Genomic DNA, 12,859 nt, shown 5'->3' with positions numbered 1-12,859 from the left:
TTGAGAAAGAGCTGGAACACATGGGGCAGGAACTTTCTTAGGCTTCAGAAACACAGCTGGGCTTAGAAGTATCACGGGAGAGTGGGGGACTCTCTCTCTCTCACCTCTTAAGTTAAGAGAATTTGCTGCCCCCCTTTTTAAAGGGAAACTAACTTTCGTAGTTTCTCTTTGAACTTTTTGAAGGCTGTTTCCTTGTAGTCTATGAATCTCTAGAAATTTGTGTCTGTATGCTTCATTAGGGTAAATGAAATCAAAGCCTTGGAAATCATAGAATAGTAGGGTTGGAAGGGGCTTACAAGGCCATCCGGTCCAACCCCTTGCCCAGTGCAGGAATCTAAATCAGAGCATCCCTGACAGATGGCTGCCCAGCCTCGTCTTGAATGCCTCCAGTGTGGGAGAGCCCACCACCTCCCCAGGTAATTGGTTCCATTGTCGTATTGCTCTAACAGTTAGGACGTTTCTCCTGATGTTCAGCTGGAATCCAGGTTCCTGTCACTTGAGCCATTATTCCCTGTCCTGCACTCTGGGATGATCGAGAAGAGATCCTGGCCTTCCTCTCTGGGACAACCTTTTAAGTACCTGAAGAGTGCTATCAGATCTCCTCTCAGTCTTCTCTTCTCAAGGCTAAATATACCCAGTTCTTTCAGTCAAATGCAGCTTTTTATCTGAGTGTTGAAATCACAAATCAAACTGTACACTGAGCTGATCACAAACAAACACACAATCTACAACAACGGGAGTTTAAGGCTATGACAAGCCTCACAGTACTTTTTATGGCAAGTCTTTAACTGGCCAAAGTTCCAGTCCATGTGCAGAGTCCCTCTAACAAAGAAGGCTTTGGGCCATAAAGAAGGGATGTTCTTAACAAAAGCTCTGTGTCTCTTCATCAGTTCGAATGGGGAAGGTGTAACCTTACACCTCTTCTAGATTCCTCCACAGGTAAGAACAGAGCAGTGCTGCTCAGCTTTCCAGCTGTGATGCTTTTCTTGTTTGTTTGTTTTTTGCAAATCTCACTCTTTTGTCAGGTCCTCACAGACACCTTCCAGCCTCTCTGCTTGCTAAGGCTAAACCAGCCGCGGCGAAGGGGGGTTAGGCAAGTCCCCCTTGGCTCTGCTCTGAGCAGGCTGACAGAGAGAAGCTCACACAGACCCTGATATTTTAAGAACTTGCTCTGTCTTTGTTTTGTGATTTTGCCACAGTCTTTAAGACGTCAAACAAATCTCTTTCTTCAGAAGTTGCAACGCTTTTCAACTGCTTTTGCTTCTTCTAACAAACTTGGATACGGTGGCAGACAAACTGTCTCTGGAGGGCCCCCTCTCTCCCCCAACAACTTCTCCTCCCAACCTAACAGACCGAATCAGACCGGGGGGAGCTCAGGGCACCTTGGGCAGGGTCTCCCAGTCTTCAAGCTCCTTCCGTGGGGCTTGAATCGGGGGGAACAGGGGCTTTGGGCTTCACCTCGGAGCATACCATCATGACTTTACAATATTGAACTTTATATTCAACCTTTTCTCGCCTTCAGTGGATTTTGGTTGGCACTCGTCCAAATGCTGATAACCTCGCCTTCCCTGAGGCAAATTTATCTCTTACTACTTGATTCGGACACCACCCGGGGTCTCTTGCCCCTGTGGTCCTTTGCCAGTAACACATTTACACATTTACACTTCTGTAACTAAGGGGGATTCTTTCCGCACCAATTCAACCAACCATCAATATAGGCGAATTGATCCCATTGCCCATTATTCACCACATTTTTATATACAGCATTTACAAGATTTACACCAAAGGATCCTATGTCTGGCCAACTAATTCCAAATGCTGGCCATTCCAACTGACAGAGTGTAACCAGCTTGCCTTTCGACATCTTAGTACACGGAGTCTGACAAACCTCAGATGCTTGACTTTGCTAAAGTTCTTTAGCATGCATCCCAAGGGAGTGGCAGAGCTTTCTAAACGGGAGCTACCCGCTCTATTTGAAATAGAGCTACCCGCTCTATAGCTACCCGCTCTATTTGAAACCATACACGGAGTCTGACAAACCTCAGACGTTTACACAGAGTCTGACAAACCTCAGACGCTCCGAAGGCAACTCAAACAGAAAGACAGAAGGGAAATCAAGTACTTACTCCGCCCAGCACCCTAGTGCCGTCTCTTCAGACCCATTCAGCCTGGTTGACTCAATCAATGGAGTCCACGCCTTTAACCTCCTGGGTGTCCCGACCCCCGTTCTCTGGTGCCGTGGCAGACCTCAAAGGCGGTCCGGCGCGCCCCACAGGCACCTTTGCCGGTTCTGTCGTTTGACCCCAGGGTGGTCCAAGGGACTCCTGACTGCTCGCCAGTTTGTTGCACAAAATGCTAGTTTCGCCCCCTGGAGGCTAGTCCAATTTGCCCCGAAGAGGAGAGTCAACTGCAGGCTGGGTCCAACTCGATTTTATTGTTTGCAAACAGTTCGACAAAGGAGCTCACGCTCAAAGCAGAGTCGACCCTGGGCAACCTCCGCGCTACAGTTTTATCACTTAGCTTGCATTCCTCAGCCAGCGTGTCACTTTGATTGGTTGCTAGCAGTTTGCTTGGCAACCTTATCTTAGGGTTACTGTCTGCTCATTCCAGGCATGCGCAGCTCTTACAATACTACGTGCTGCTTAAGACACATACAATGGCTTTTAGGTTACATTTTTACTACAGGGGGGTAATGTGCATATCTGTTTTGTTTTTTAAAAGTTTCCCTAAGCATTTGGATCAGTTCTGCCCCACCCATACTGCAAACACCAAATGAGGTAAGAACAGGTTCACCACTTAAAAAGAAAAAATAATTACGATTCGCCTTCCGAGCCACCTGACAATGCTTTGCAGTCCAGGTTTTACATTCATGGGTGGGAGTGGGTAAGGGTGGGGGGTTATCCCGGAGACGTGGATTGTGTGTGTGTGGGGGGGAGGCGTAGAAGGGGTGTTTGCTGATCAGCTCTTTGCTCACTGCTCCTCTGCCCTGTAGCATCAAAAATGGGGGGGGGGGGGTGTTCAGGGAGGTAACACTCTTCTGATTCAGCCTTTAGTTTTTTAAAAGTTTAATGCGCACCTCTCTTAGCTTGAAAGGGGCCTTCCGTGACTTTTAAGTGGTACGAGTCTGCACGATGAATGGCTTTTTCTTTTTTTTAGTTGTTGGATTTTTTTTTTATGTTGCATAGTGATCAAAACTTCCCAGGTACTCAAGTGCTGCTTGGTAACAGAACTGATATTCATCCTGTAGATAGATTTAAGGAGTAAGAAGGGCAGGGGGAGGAGAAGAGCAGTATTATAATGTACAGCTTGTTCCATTATCCTAAAATATGTCATTAAGATGCACCAAAGGTCTAGATAACATTTTATTTATTTATTGCATCTATAATCCCGCCATGGAGCTCAAGGCGACGTACATGGTTCTTCTATCCTTCCACTAATATCCTCACAACAGCCCTATGAAGTAGTTAAGCTTGAGTGATAATGAGCCCTGGACATCCCAAGAGCTTCAATAGCTGAGCTGGAGATTTAAACCTCTCTCCCCAGTTCTTCTCTGATGCTCTGTGTTAGCCGGCTGCGGCACAAACAACAAAGAGTTTTGTGGCACCTTAAAGACCAATAAATTTATTACGGCACCAAGCTTTCATGGACAGGAGTCCACCTTATCAGATCAGTGTTTTTGGTCCCAGGGTCAGACTCAGCGTCAACACATGGTTCTCCCACGGTCCCACTGACTTGTCAGGGCCTCCCCGCTTATGTCTGCCTACCCACTGTTCCAATCAGCATTAGACCTGAAAGCCACCCTTTTAATTTATCTCAGTGTCCCCAAAATGATGTTGCTGCAGGGTGTTGTGGGAAACTTAAATGGCGGCTCCCTGCCAGGGCCAGCCCAAGACATTTTGCTGCCTGGGGTGAAGAACAAGATGGCGCCCACTCCTATCTCAGGTACAAAAGCCGACTGGTCTGGCAGTTGAATCTTACTTCAGTACTGGGGATGGGATGTCCGCTGCCCCTGAAGGCAGCAGGCTAGTGTAGAGGGAACAGGGCAGGACACACAGCTCTTTCCCCAACACTTTGCTGCTGCTGCCTCCTATCATCTGCTGCCTGAAGCGCCTATTTCACTTTGCCTAATGGTCAGGCTGGCCCTGACCCTGCCTTTACTACTTTGGAGTAGGATAGTAAGTCCAGGTGCCAAGCCATCCTCAGCCTTCCTCCCAATCTTGGAGCTGGGGATCATTGCACAGTTGTTGGGATGATTTCCACCCAGCTGTGGACCTTGGAGAATGGGGGGAAGGCTGGTCACTCGCCACGCTCACAAACAAATGTACAAGCCTGCTCCTGCAGCTGAGGCAGGAACATATACGGGGGAAAGAGCCCAGTTGGCAGAAGGTGGTCCCTCCTTGTCTTACCTCCGTCTGCACCATGGCAGGTCTTTGTGTTCGCAGCATCTTCACCGTCTGGAAGATATCCACAACTCCCTCGTAGCGCATTCTCTCCAGTAGGACGCTCAGAGTGAAGAAGACACCAGTCCTTCCCACTCCAGCACTGCAAATAAGGGGGCGAGGGGGGAAAGGGGTGAGAACATCATGCATGCAATGGAGCTGCCGGTGATGGGGTCTTGGCAGCTGCATGCATTCTGCTGTGGAGGTAGTAGGCCTTATTTTGCAAAGCCTGGTGTATTGTATGCGGTGATATTTAACCCTGAGGTGGAAACAGCCAGTGGGTTCAACACTCCCACCATGAGGGAGCACATTAATCCAGGAGAGGGCAACTTGTGGTCATCCAAATTTTTTAGCCTACAACTCCCTTTATCCCTCAGCTATGCTGGATAAGAGTTGTAGGCCTCTGGGAGGGCGGGGGGAGGGATTCAATGCAAACAAATTTGCACTACAGGAACACAAAGCACAGCAAAGGGCAATACAAATGCAACATTCAAAAAGCTACATCAACCTTTTGAAATCTGGTGCCCGCCAGGTGCATGCTTTTGACGACAACTCCCAGGTCATGCTGGCTGGAGCTGATGGGAGTTGAAGTCCAAACATCTGGAAGGCACCAGGTTGGGGAACACTGAGTTATATATAAAATAACATCTTTAAAGCAGAAAATCTAAAACTCAAATACATCCTACCTCCCTGCCGCCCCCAATGCTGGGGGCGGGGGGAGCCAGAGTAACAATTTTATTTGTGATGCAAGCAAAGCAGTTGGAAGGGGGATTGTGCTACCATTTACCATTCTGGAAGAGGCAACATTGACAAGCTGGTGAATTCCACCCTCCTCTGCCTCCCTGCTTCCCAATTGAGCTGCCTTCCACAACCTTTCCTCTGGGACTGGGTAGGATCTTAAGAGCACAGAGTTTGGCAGTTTTATACACACAAGTGTTTCATAGCTGCTTGGCTTTGCTGTCTTTCTTGTGGTGCAGGCTCAGCTCCCAAGCAGGGGATTGGTACTCATGCAGACAATATATTCCACATGACAACTTAGTGCCGCTATACTAAGTTTGAAAGAAAACATGCAGGTGAGCTTAGTATGAGAGTCTTTAATCTCTCCAGTGATGCAATTAATCAACTAAGGCTTTAATTGCAGATTAACAACAAGCGACTACCTGGGGGATTTGGTGTTCTTGAAGGAGTTGGGAAAAAACACAGAGGCGTTCACAGTTCCTTGGGCCTGAATTTGATGGGCCATTCGATGGGGAAAAGAATGGCCACTTCCTGGACACACAGGGAGCTTCTCCTGTGTTCTGTGGGGCCTGGAAGTGGTGTTTGATTCAAAAATAGAGAATACTTCCTCCCCCACCACCAGTGGTTCAGATCCATACTAAGGTTAATGGTATCTACCCATAAGGGCGTCTTAACAGCTGACATCTATGCAGGGGTTATCAGGGAATACATGTGGAATACACTATGCTGGTATTTTTTGTATTGTGGCCCCACCCACCACTGGAATGCAGCCCTCTGGCTGAAAGAGGTCAGTCACCCGGGCTAGATCATAGAATCGTAGAATCATAGAATAGTAGGGTTGGAAGGGGCCTGCAAGGCCATCGAGTCCAACCCCCTGCTCAAGGCAGGAATCCAAGTCAGAGCATCCCTGACAGATGGCTGTCCAGCCTCGTCTTGAACGCTTCCAGTGTGGGGGAGCCCACCGCCTCCCTAGGTATTTGGTTCCATTGTCGTATTGCTCTAACAGTCATGAAGCTTTTCCTGAGGTTCAGCCAGAATCTGGCTTCCTGTCACTGGAGCCCATTATTCCGTGTCCTGCACTCTGGGAGGATCGAGAAGAGATCCCGGCCTTCCTCTCTGTGACAGCCTTTCAAGTCCTTGAAGAGTGCTATCATATCTCCCCTCAGTCTTCTCTTCTCAAGGCTAAACATGCCCAGTTTTTTCGGTCTCTCTTCATAGGGCTTTGTTTCCAGTCCCCTGATCATCATCGTTGCCCTTCTCTGAACCTTCTCCAGTTTGTCTGCATCCTTCTTAAAATGTGGCGCCCAGAATTGGACACAGTACTCCAGATGAGGCCTAACCAGTACTGAGTAGAGGGGAACTAGTACTTCCCGGGATTTGGAGGCGATGCTTCTATTAATGCAGCCCAAAAGAGCATTTGCCTTGTTTGCAGCCACATCACATTGTTGGCTCATATTCAGCTTGTGATCTACAACAATTCCAAGATCCTTCTCGCTTGTAGTGTTGTTGAGCCACATATCCCCCATCTTGTAACTCTGCATTTGGTTTCTTTTTCCAAGATGCAGAATTTGGCATTGATCCCTATTAAATGTCATTCTGTTGTTCTCTGCCCAGCGCTCCAGTCTATCCAAATCACTTTGAATTTTGTTTCTGTCTTCCAAGGTATTAGCTATCCCACTCAATTTTGTGTCATCTGCAAATCTGATCAGCATTCCCTGCACCTCCTCCTCCAAGTCATTAATAAAAATGTGGAAGAGCACTGGGCCCAGGACTGAGCCCTGCGGTACCCCACTCGTGACCTCTCCCCAGTTGGAGAAGGTCCCATTGATAAGCACTCTTTGAGTCCAATTCTGTAGCCAACTGTGGATCCACCGGATCATTGTTTCAACTAGCCCACTTTGAGCTAGTTTGCTCATCAGGACATCATGGGGCACTTTGTTGAAAGCTTTGCTGAAGTTGAGGTATATTATTTCTACAGCATTCCCATGGTCCACAAGGGAGGTTACTTGATCAAAACATGAGATCAGATTTGTCTGGCAGGATTTGTTCTTGACAAATCCCTGTTGGCATAGAGTAATCACTGCATTGTTGTCAAGGTGCTTCCAGATGGATTGCTTGATCATCTGCTCCAGAATTTTCCCAGGGATTGATGTCAGACTGACTGGTCTGTAGTTCCCAAGTTCCTCCTTTTTGCCCTTTTGGAAGATAGGGACAACGTTAGCCCTCCTCCAGTCATCTGGCACTTCCCCCGTCCTCCAGGATTTCTCAAAGAGAATAGACAGTGGCTCTGAGAGTTCTTCTGCCAGTTCCTTTATTACTCTAGGATGCAGTTCATCTGGCCCTGCAGATTTGAACTCATTCAAAGTAATTAGGTGTTCCTTGACCATATGCCTATCGCTCTCAAACTGCAATCCTGCCTCTTCAGCCTGTACTTTGCCTTTGCCAGGGGGGTCATAGACCCTCTTTCAGGAGAAGACTGAGCCAAAGTAGGAACTGAGCACCTCTGCCTTTTCTTTGTCATCTGTTATCATTTTGCCATCCTTATTTAATAGCTGAACCACCATTTCTTTCCTCTGTCTTTGACTATGCACATAGCTGAAGAAAGCCTTTTTGTTGCTTTTAGCATCCCTTGCTAACCTCCGCTCGTTCCCAGCTTTAGCCTTCCTGACACCATCCCTGCAATTCTGTGCGACCTGCCTGTACTCTTCCTTTGTTGCTTGGCCTTCTCTTCACTTCCTATATGTGTCATTTTTTGTTTTCAGGTCATCTCTAAGCTTTTTGTGAAGCCCCGTTGGCTTCTTCCGTTGTCTTCCGCCTTTTTTTCCTGTTGGAGTCGTTTGTAATTGTGCCTTGAGAATTTCCTTTTTTAAAAGCTCCCACCCATCTTGGACTCCTTTTCTCGTTAGAGCGGCTTGCCATGGGACCTTACTGATCATTGTTCTGAGTTTATTGAAATCCGCTTTCCTAAAATCCAGGGTGCACGTTTGGCTACATTTGGCTCTTGCTTCCCTTAGAACCAAGAACGTACACCGTTCGTGTACAACGTACAACGTGGTCGCTTTCCCCCAGAGTTCCCCTAACTGCTACTTTACCCACTAAGTCATCTCTGTTGGTTAGGATCACGTCAAGGATAGCCGATCCTCTAGTTCCTTCCTCTACTTTCTGTAGGAGGAAGTTATCCGCCACACAAGTCAGGAATTTCCTGGAGGGGCCATGTTTTGCAGAATTTGTCTCCCAACAAATACCGGGGAAATTGGAGTCCCCCATTACTACTACATCCTGCTTCCTTGAAACATTGGCTACTTGCTTTTCAAAAGTTTCATCCTCGTCTTCTCCTTGATTGGGTGGCTGGTAGTAGACTCCGACCACCAGGTTCCTTTTATTCTTTGCTCCATTTATTTTGATCCAGATGCTCTCGATGGGGCTACCAAGCTCCTCCTCCTGTATGATGAGCCAAGTCAGTACAAGGCAGCTTCCTATGAAGGACATGTTGCTTGAGATTTTGCAGTTTGCAAATATATCTGCTCAGTTAGTTGGCTTCTTAGCCAGATTATTCCTCTTTTTAAAGAAAGAAGAAAAAAAAGAAAATAATTCCTTTATTGATTTACAGCCCTTGCAAAAAACTATGTGGGACGGCCTTTTCAGTCAATCTGGAGATGACCTAGAAATAACAACTACTTGGAGACACTTGCAATTTATATTTTATTGGGGAGAGGCAGCAAAGCTAGCAAAACAGAACAGTCCAAGTTTTAGTTTCAGGAACTGAGGAACCAAGACTTTCAATGGTGAATCATCTGCTTGGGCTGCGAGTTGTAAAAGGGTCAGCAATGTTTGGTGTGCAAAGAAAAAGGAGTGCAATTAGAAGTCAGCTTTAAATAACCGCCACCACCTCTGAAATTTGGAAGCCAACCTCCCAGCTTAGCCTTGGGCTAATGAATGAATTCTGCTAGGGAGTTAGGAAGGAGGGAAGCTCGGACTTCTGGCCCAGCCAATCAGGGAGCAGTAGCGGGTCTCCTGTGAATGGAGGCTTAACATTTAGGTTGGCTCAGCAGCCTGCAGGGCTTCTTTTAATTCCAAGGTGTGAATTAGCAGGAGCAGAATTTGCAAACTGGGACAGAGATGGCTTATTTCCTTTGTGGATGATGGGAGTGGGGAGCCAGCTTTTCCCCGATTTCTTTGCTGTGGGAAGGCAGACACATTCTGGGTGAGCTTACCTGCAGTGGGCAGAAATCGGCCCGTCTTGTCCGAACTGTTCCTTGGTTTTGTGCACCTGCCCAATGAAATCGATAAACCCTTCACCAGACTTTGGCACACCCTGCTCCGGCCAGTCAGTGAACTGGAACTGGCGGACAGTCCGTGACTGGTCATTCTCTGTGTGTTGTTGGAGAGAAGGAGGGGCAGGGGGGAAGCAAGGGAAATAATCGGTGTTAGGCTGAGCGGTTGGATGCCTACTTAAAGTTTTAAAAAGCATCAAAACAAAGCTGGACTTGAATCTTATAACCAGAAAAGCAAAATTCTGAAATCTGAGCAAATGCTGTAGCCTTGAGCAAATTTGACTGGGTTTTCACATGCCAGTTTGCTGGCTTTTCTTCTGCCTCTAAACCTTTAAGCAACGATTATTTAACTTTATTGCATTGCATTTTTATCCCATCCTTCCTGCAAGGATCTTGGGCCACTGTATGAGACTCTCTCTCTTTCCCGTATTGTTTTTTTTCTTCTGACCGCCCTGTGCAGTAGGCTAGGCTGAGAGATGGTGACTGGCTCAAGGTCATTCAGTGAGAGGGCTTTGTGGATGAATGGGGATTTGAACTTGACTCCTACTGGTCCTGGTCAGACATTCTAAGCTGCTACACCAGTGCCTGAGAATGTGGTCTCCAAATGCTGGAAGATTTTTATTTAGGGGTGTTTTTTTGCTACCTAGTTTTTAATTGAATTTTGCTTTTACCGATGATGTCTCTGTGCTGGTGGAAGAGCATCTCTCCTTTGCCCCTGTCTTAGCATGTCCCACTGTGACACATTTTTACGGATTAGAGGGAAGGACTTCCAGGAGGCTGAACTCCATCCTCTCATTTTAAAAGCACCAAAGGTGAAAAGTATGTGTCTGGAAAAGGAGAGGGAACACAGCATCGTGTGGCAGGAAGCACACCGGTCCATGATGATGCAACGGGAGGCTACTTTTGTGTCCTGTTTTTGACTTTTAGATGAGAATTGGGGAGGCCTGGGTTCCAATCCTCACTTGGCCATAAAGCTTATGGGAAGACCTTGGGCCAGCTGGAATTACCTCTCTGGGTTGTTGCGAGGAAAATACTTGTGTGGGAGGTGATTATGTACACCATCCTGCACTTACTTGAGGAAGGGTGGGATAAAAATGCTCTTTAAAAAAAATGCACAAACAGCCATCTGAACAATGGAAGACCCCCTTCCATCTCATACAGGCAGTTTCTGTACAATTTGCAGCAGTGCTGTGTGTGTGTATATGTGAATGAGTGTCTGTGTCCCCCTCCCACAGCATGCAGTAATCTTTGGAAATGATTTCAGAGAAATCACCCAGCACGAGGTGAGCAGCTGCTTGGAGGAATCACAGCAGCAGCTTTGGCCTTGTTGCCAGAACTCATGTGGGGGGGATACAGGGGAGCTTTGCATCATGGTGACATCATGGAAGAGAAAAATGACGATAAACTGATGGGAAGAAAAAACCTAACAACTGCATAGCCAGAAGGAGAAGCAAGCAAGATAATTGCCTTGCCTCAGGAAAGCAGTTCACCTTCTGCACAACCTCTCTTCGTGATGGGTGTGATGAAGCAGTGTATGTGTGTGTGGGGGTTTGCAGGAGTCTCAGCCTAGCGTTGGACTCATTGACTGTGTGTGTGTGTGTGTGTGTGTGTGTGTGTGTGTGTGTGTGTGTGAAGACAAGCCTTCCCCAACATGGTGCCTTCCAGATGTTTTGACTTCAACTCCCATTGGCCCTGCCTGGCATGATCTGGGATGCTGGGAGTTGTAGGTTAAAACATCTGGAGGGCATCAGGTAGGGGGAAAGTGACATAGACAGAAATACCATTCTCAAGGCTGCAGGACTGCTCTGGAAATGCACTCCCTGCATTCAGGTTGTAAGTGTCTTACTCTCCAGGGTTGCTCTCAATTCCCACCCTCCACCCACCCCAGTTCTTCCAGTTTGAAACAGAAGAAACAGACTGGGTGCCACCCACCCCCATGATGTTGCAAGAAGCCTCCCACAACAAATGAATGTTTATGCATTGCTTTACACACACACACAAAAGCAGCACCTACCCTAAGCACAGAGGAAAGGTAAGACTGACATCTGAACTCATTTTCAATGCATTGTTATGCCACTGTTATATCTAGATTACTCCTTTGTTGTATTGTAAGCTGCTTGGACCTTGCCATATTTTGGGGGGAATGAAGTATATAATAAAAGGGTGATGATTATTGTGCTTTACACCCTGGCTGAGGGCTGCACTGTGGACTCTCCCACTTAAGATGGCTTACACATGGGATTAGACCTATCCTCCATGTATTTGTCTATCAAGGGCCACTAGCCATGATACCTAAATGCTCTGGAGCAGGGCGGGGTAGAAAGTAGATCTCCAGATGTTCTGGATGTCAACTCCCAGCATTCCTGACCATAGGCCATGCTGGCAGGGGCTTCTGGGGGTTGAAGCCGAAAACATCTGGAGTTCTACTTTCTGCCCCACCCCTGCTCCCTCCAAATACAAGTTACAGCAAACTGTGCAGGAGAATTGTGACTAGCTAGAGATGAAAGCAAAGGTAAGATGCTGGACTGGATGGTTCCTTGGCCTGGGATACCACAGGGCTTTTCTTATGGGGTGCTTTTGTTTTGTTATGTGCACCCTCAACCTCAATGGCAAACTTTTATCTTATCTAATCCAATCAAGGAGAGAGATGGGTAGAGCACCGGCTTCCCATGGAGAAGGTCCCAGGTTTGATCCCTGTCACCTCCAGTTTAAAGGTTCAGGTAGCAGCCGCTGACAATGTTGGATGAGGAGGACAAATCATTATCAAGTCACTGGATCGTAGGCAGCAATAGGGAAGTCCCCAGAGGCCCAGTGTCAGCAGGGTCAAGTTCTATGTTCAGGATGCCTGCTGTGGGTCTCCCCCCTGACCCATGCACACACACACTGGGCACCTGTCATATCAATTTCCCATAGGGCCCTAGATGTAGCAGTCATCCAGGGCAGTGTGGGAAATCAAAATGGCCACTCCAACACATCTCTATTGCACCGTCTCTACCAGCTAAGCCTGGAGTCTCCAATGTGGTGCCTGCAAAGCTCCCTGCCCTTCCTGATATTTATTTTAAAAGTATTTTAATATTTTTAATTGAGATGCTGGCATGCTGCAAAGGGAAGTTCTGCCCCACAGCACCATCTTTATTTGTGTTCAAAAGCATGGTTTTGTGTTTGGAAACTCAGACCCCGCCTCTGCATTGTATGTAGGTTCTTGGGCAAGCAACTTTTTTCTTTTAGTCTCACCAGTTTGCCTTCTGGGAAACAAGCGACCAGCCATGCCCACCATGGCAGCCATTTTGTGTGTGCACTCATGTCGTTCTCTCAACATTCCAAATGTGCTCACCAACCCAAAATTGTTGGGGAACCCTGTTTTAAGCCCATTGCCATGGCCAGCGTAAGAGGTCACTTTGCTGAGGG

The 12,859-nt window shown here is 47.3% G+C and overlaps 1 protein-coding gene across 1 annotated transcript in view; it reads right to left on the bottom strand.

Moving 5' to 3' along the window:
• Positions 1-3,172: 3,172 nt before the first annotated feature.
• The window catches only part of LOC146334064 (receptor-type tyrosine-protein phosphatase S-like), a 256,868-nt gene continuing 247,181 nt past the window's right edge, over positions 3,173-12,859 (bottom strand). Inside the window, 3 exon segments of the mRNA XM_084824914.1 lie at positions 3,173-3,241; positions 4,407-4,542; positions 9,392-9,546. Of these exon segments, the coding sequence (XP_084681040.1) occupies positions 3,173-3,241; positions 4,407-4,542; positions 9,392-9,546 (360 nt within the window).

Source organism: Heloderma suspectum, chromosome W (assembly GCF_057233095.1).
Source record: "Heloderma suspectum isolate Gila_16-S chromosome W, 16-S_ref, whole genome shotgun sequence".
Taxonomy (NCBI): domain Eukaryota; kingdom Metazoa; phylum Chordata; class Lepidosauria; order Squamata; family Helodermatidae; genus Heloderma; species Heloderma suspectum.
The sequence above is the reverse complement of the archived record's forward strand: the minus strand, read 5'-3'. Positions and strand labels throughout refer to the sequence as shown.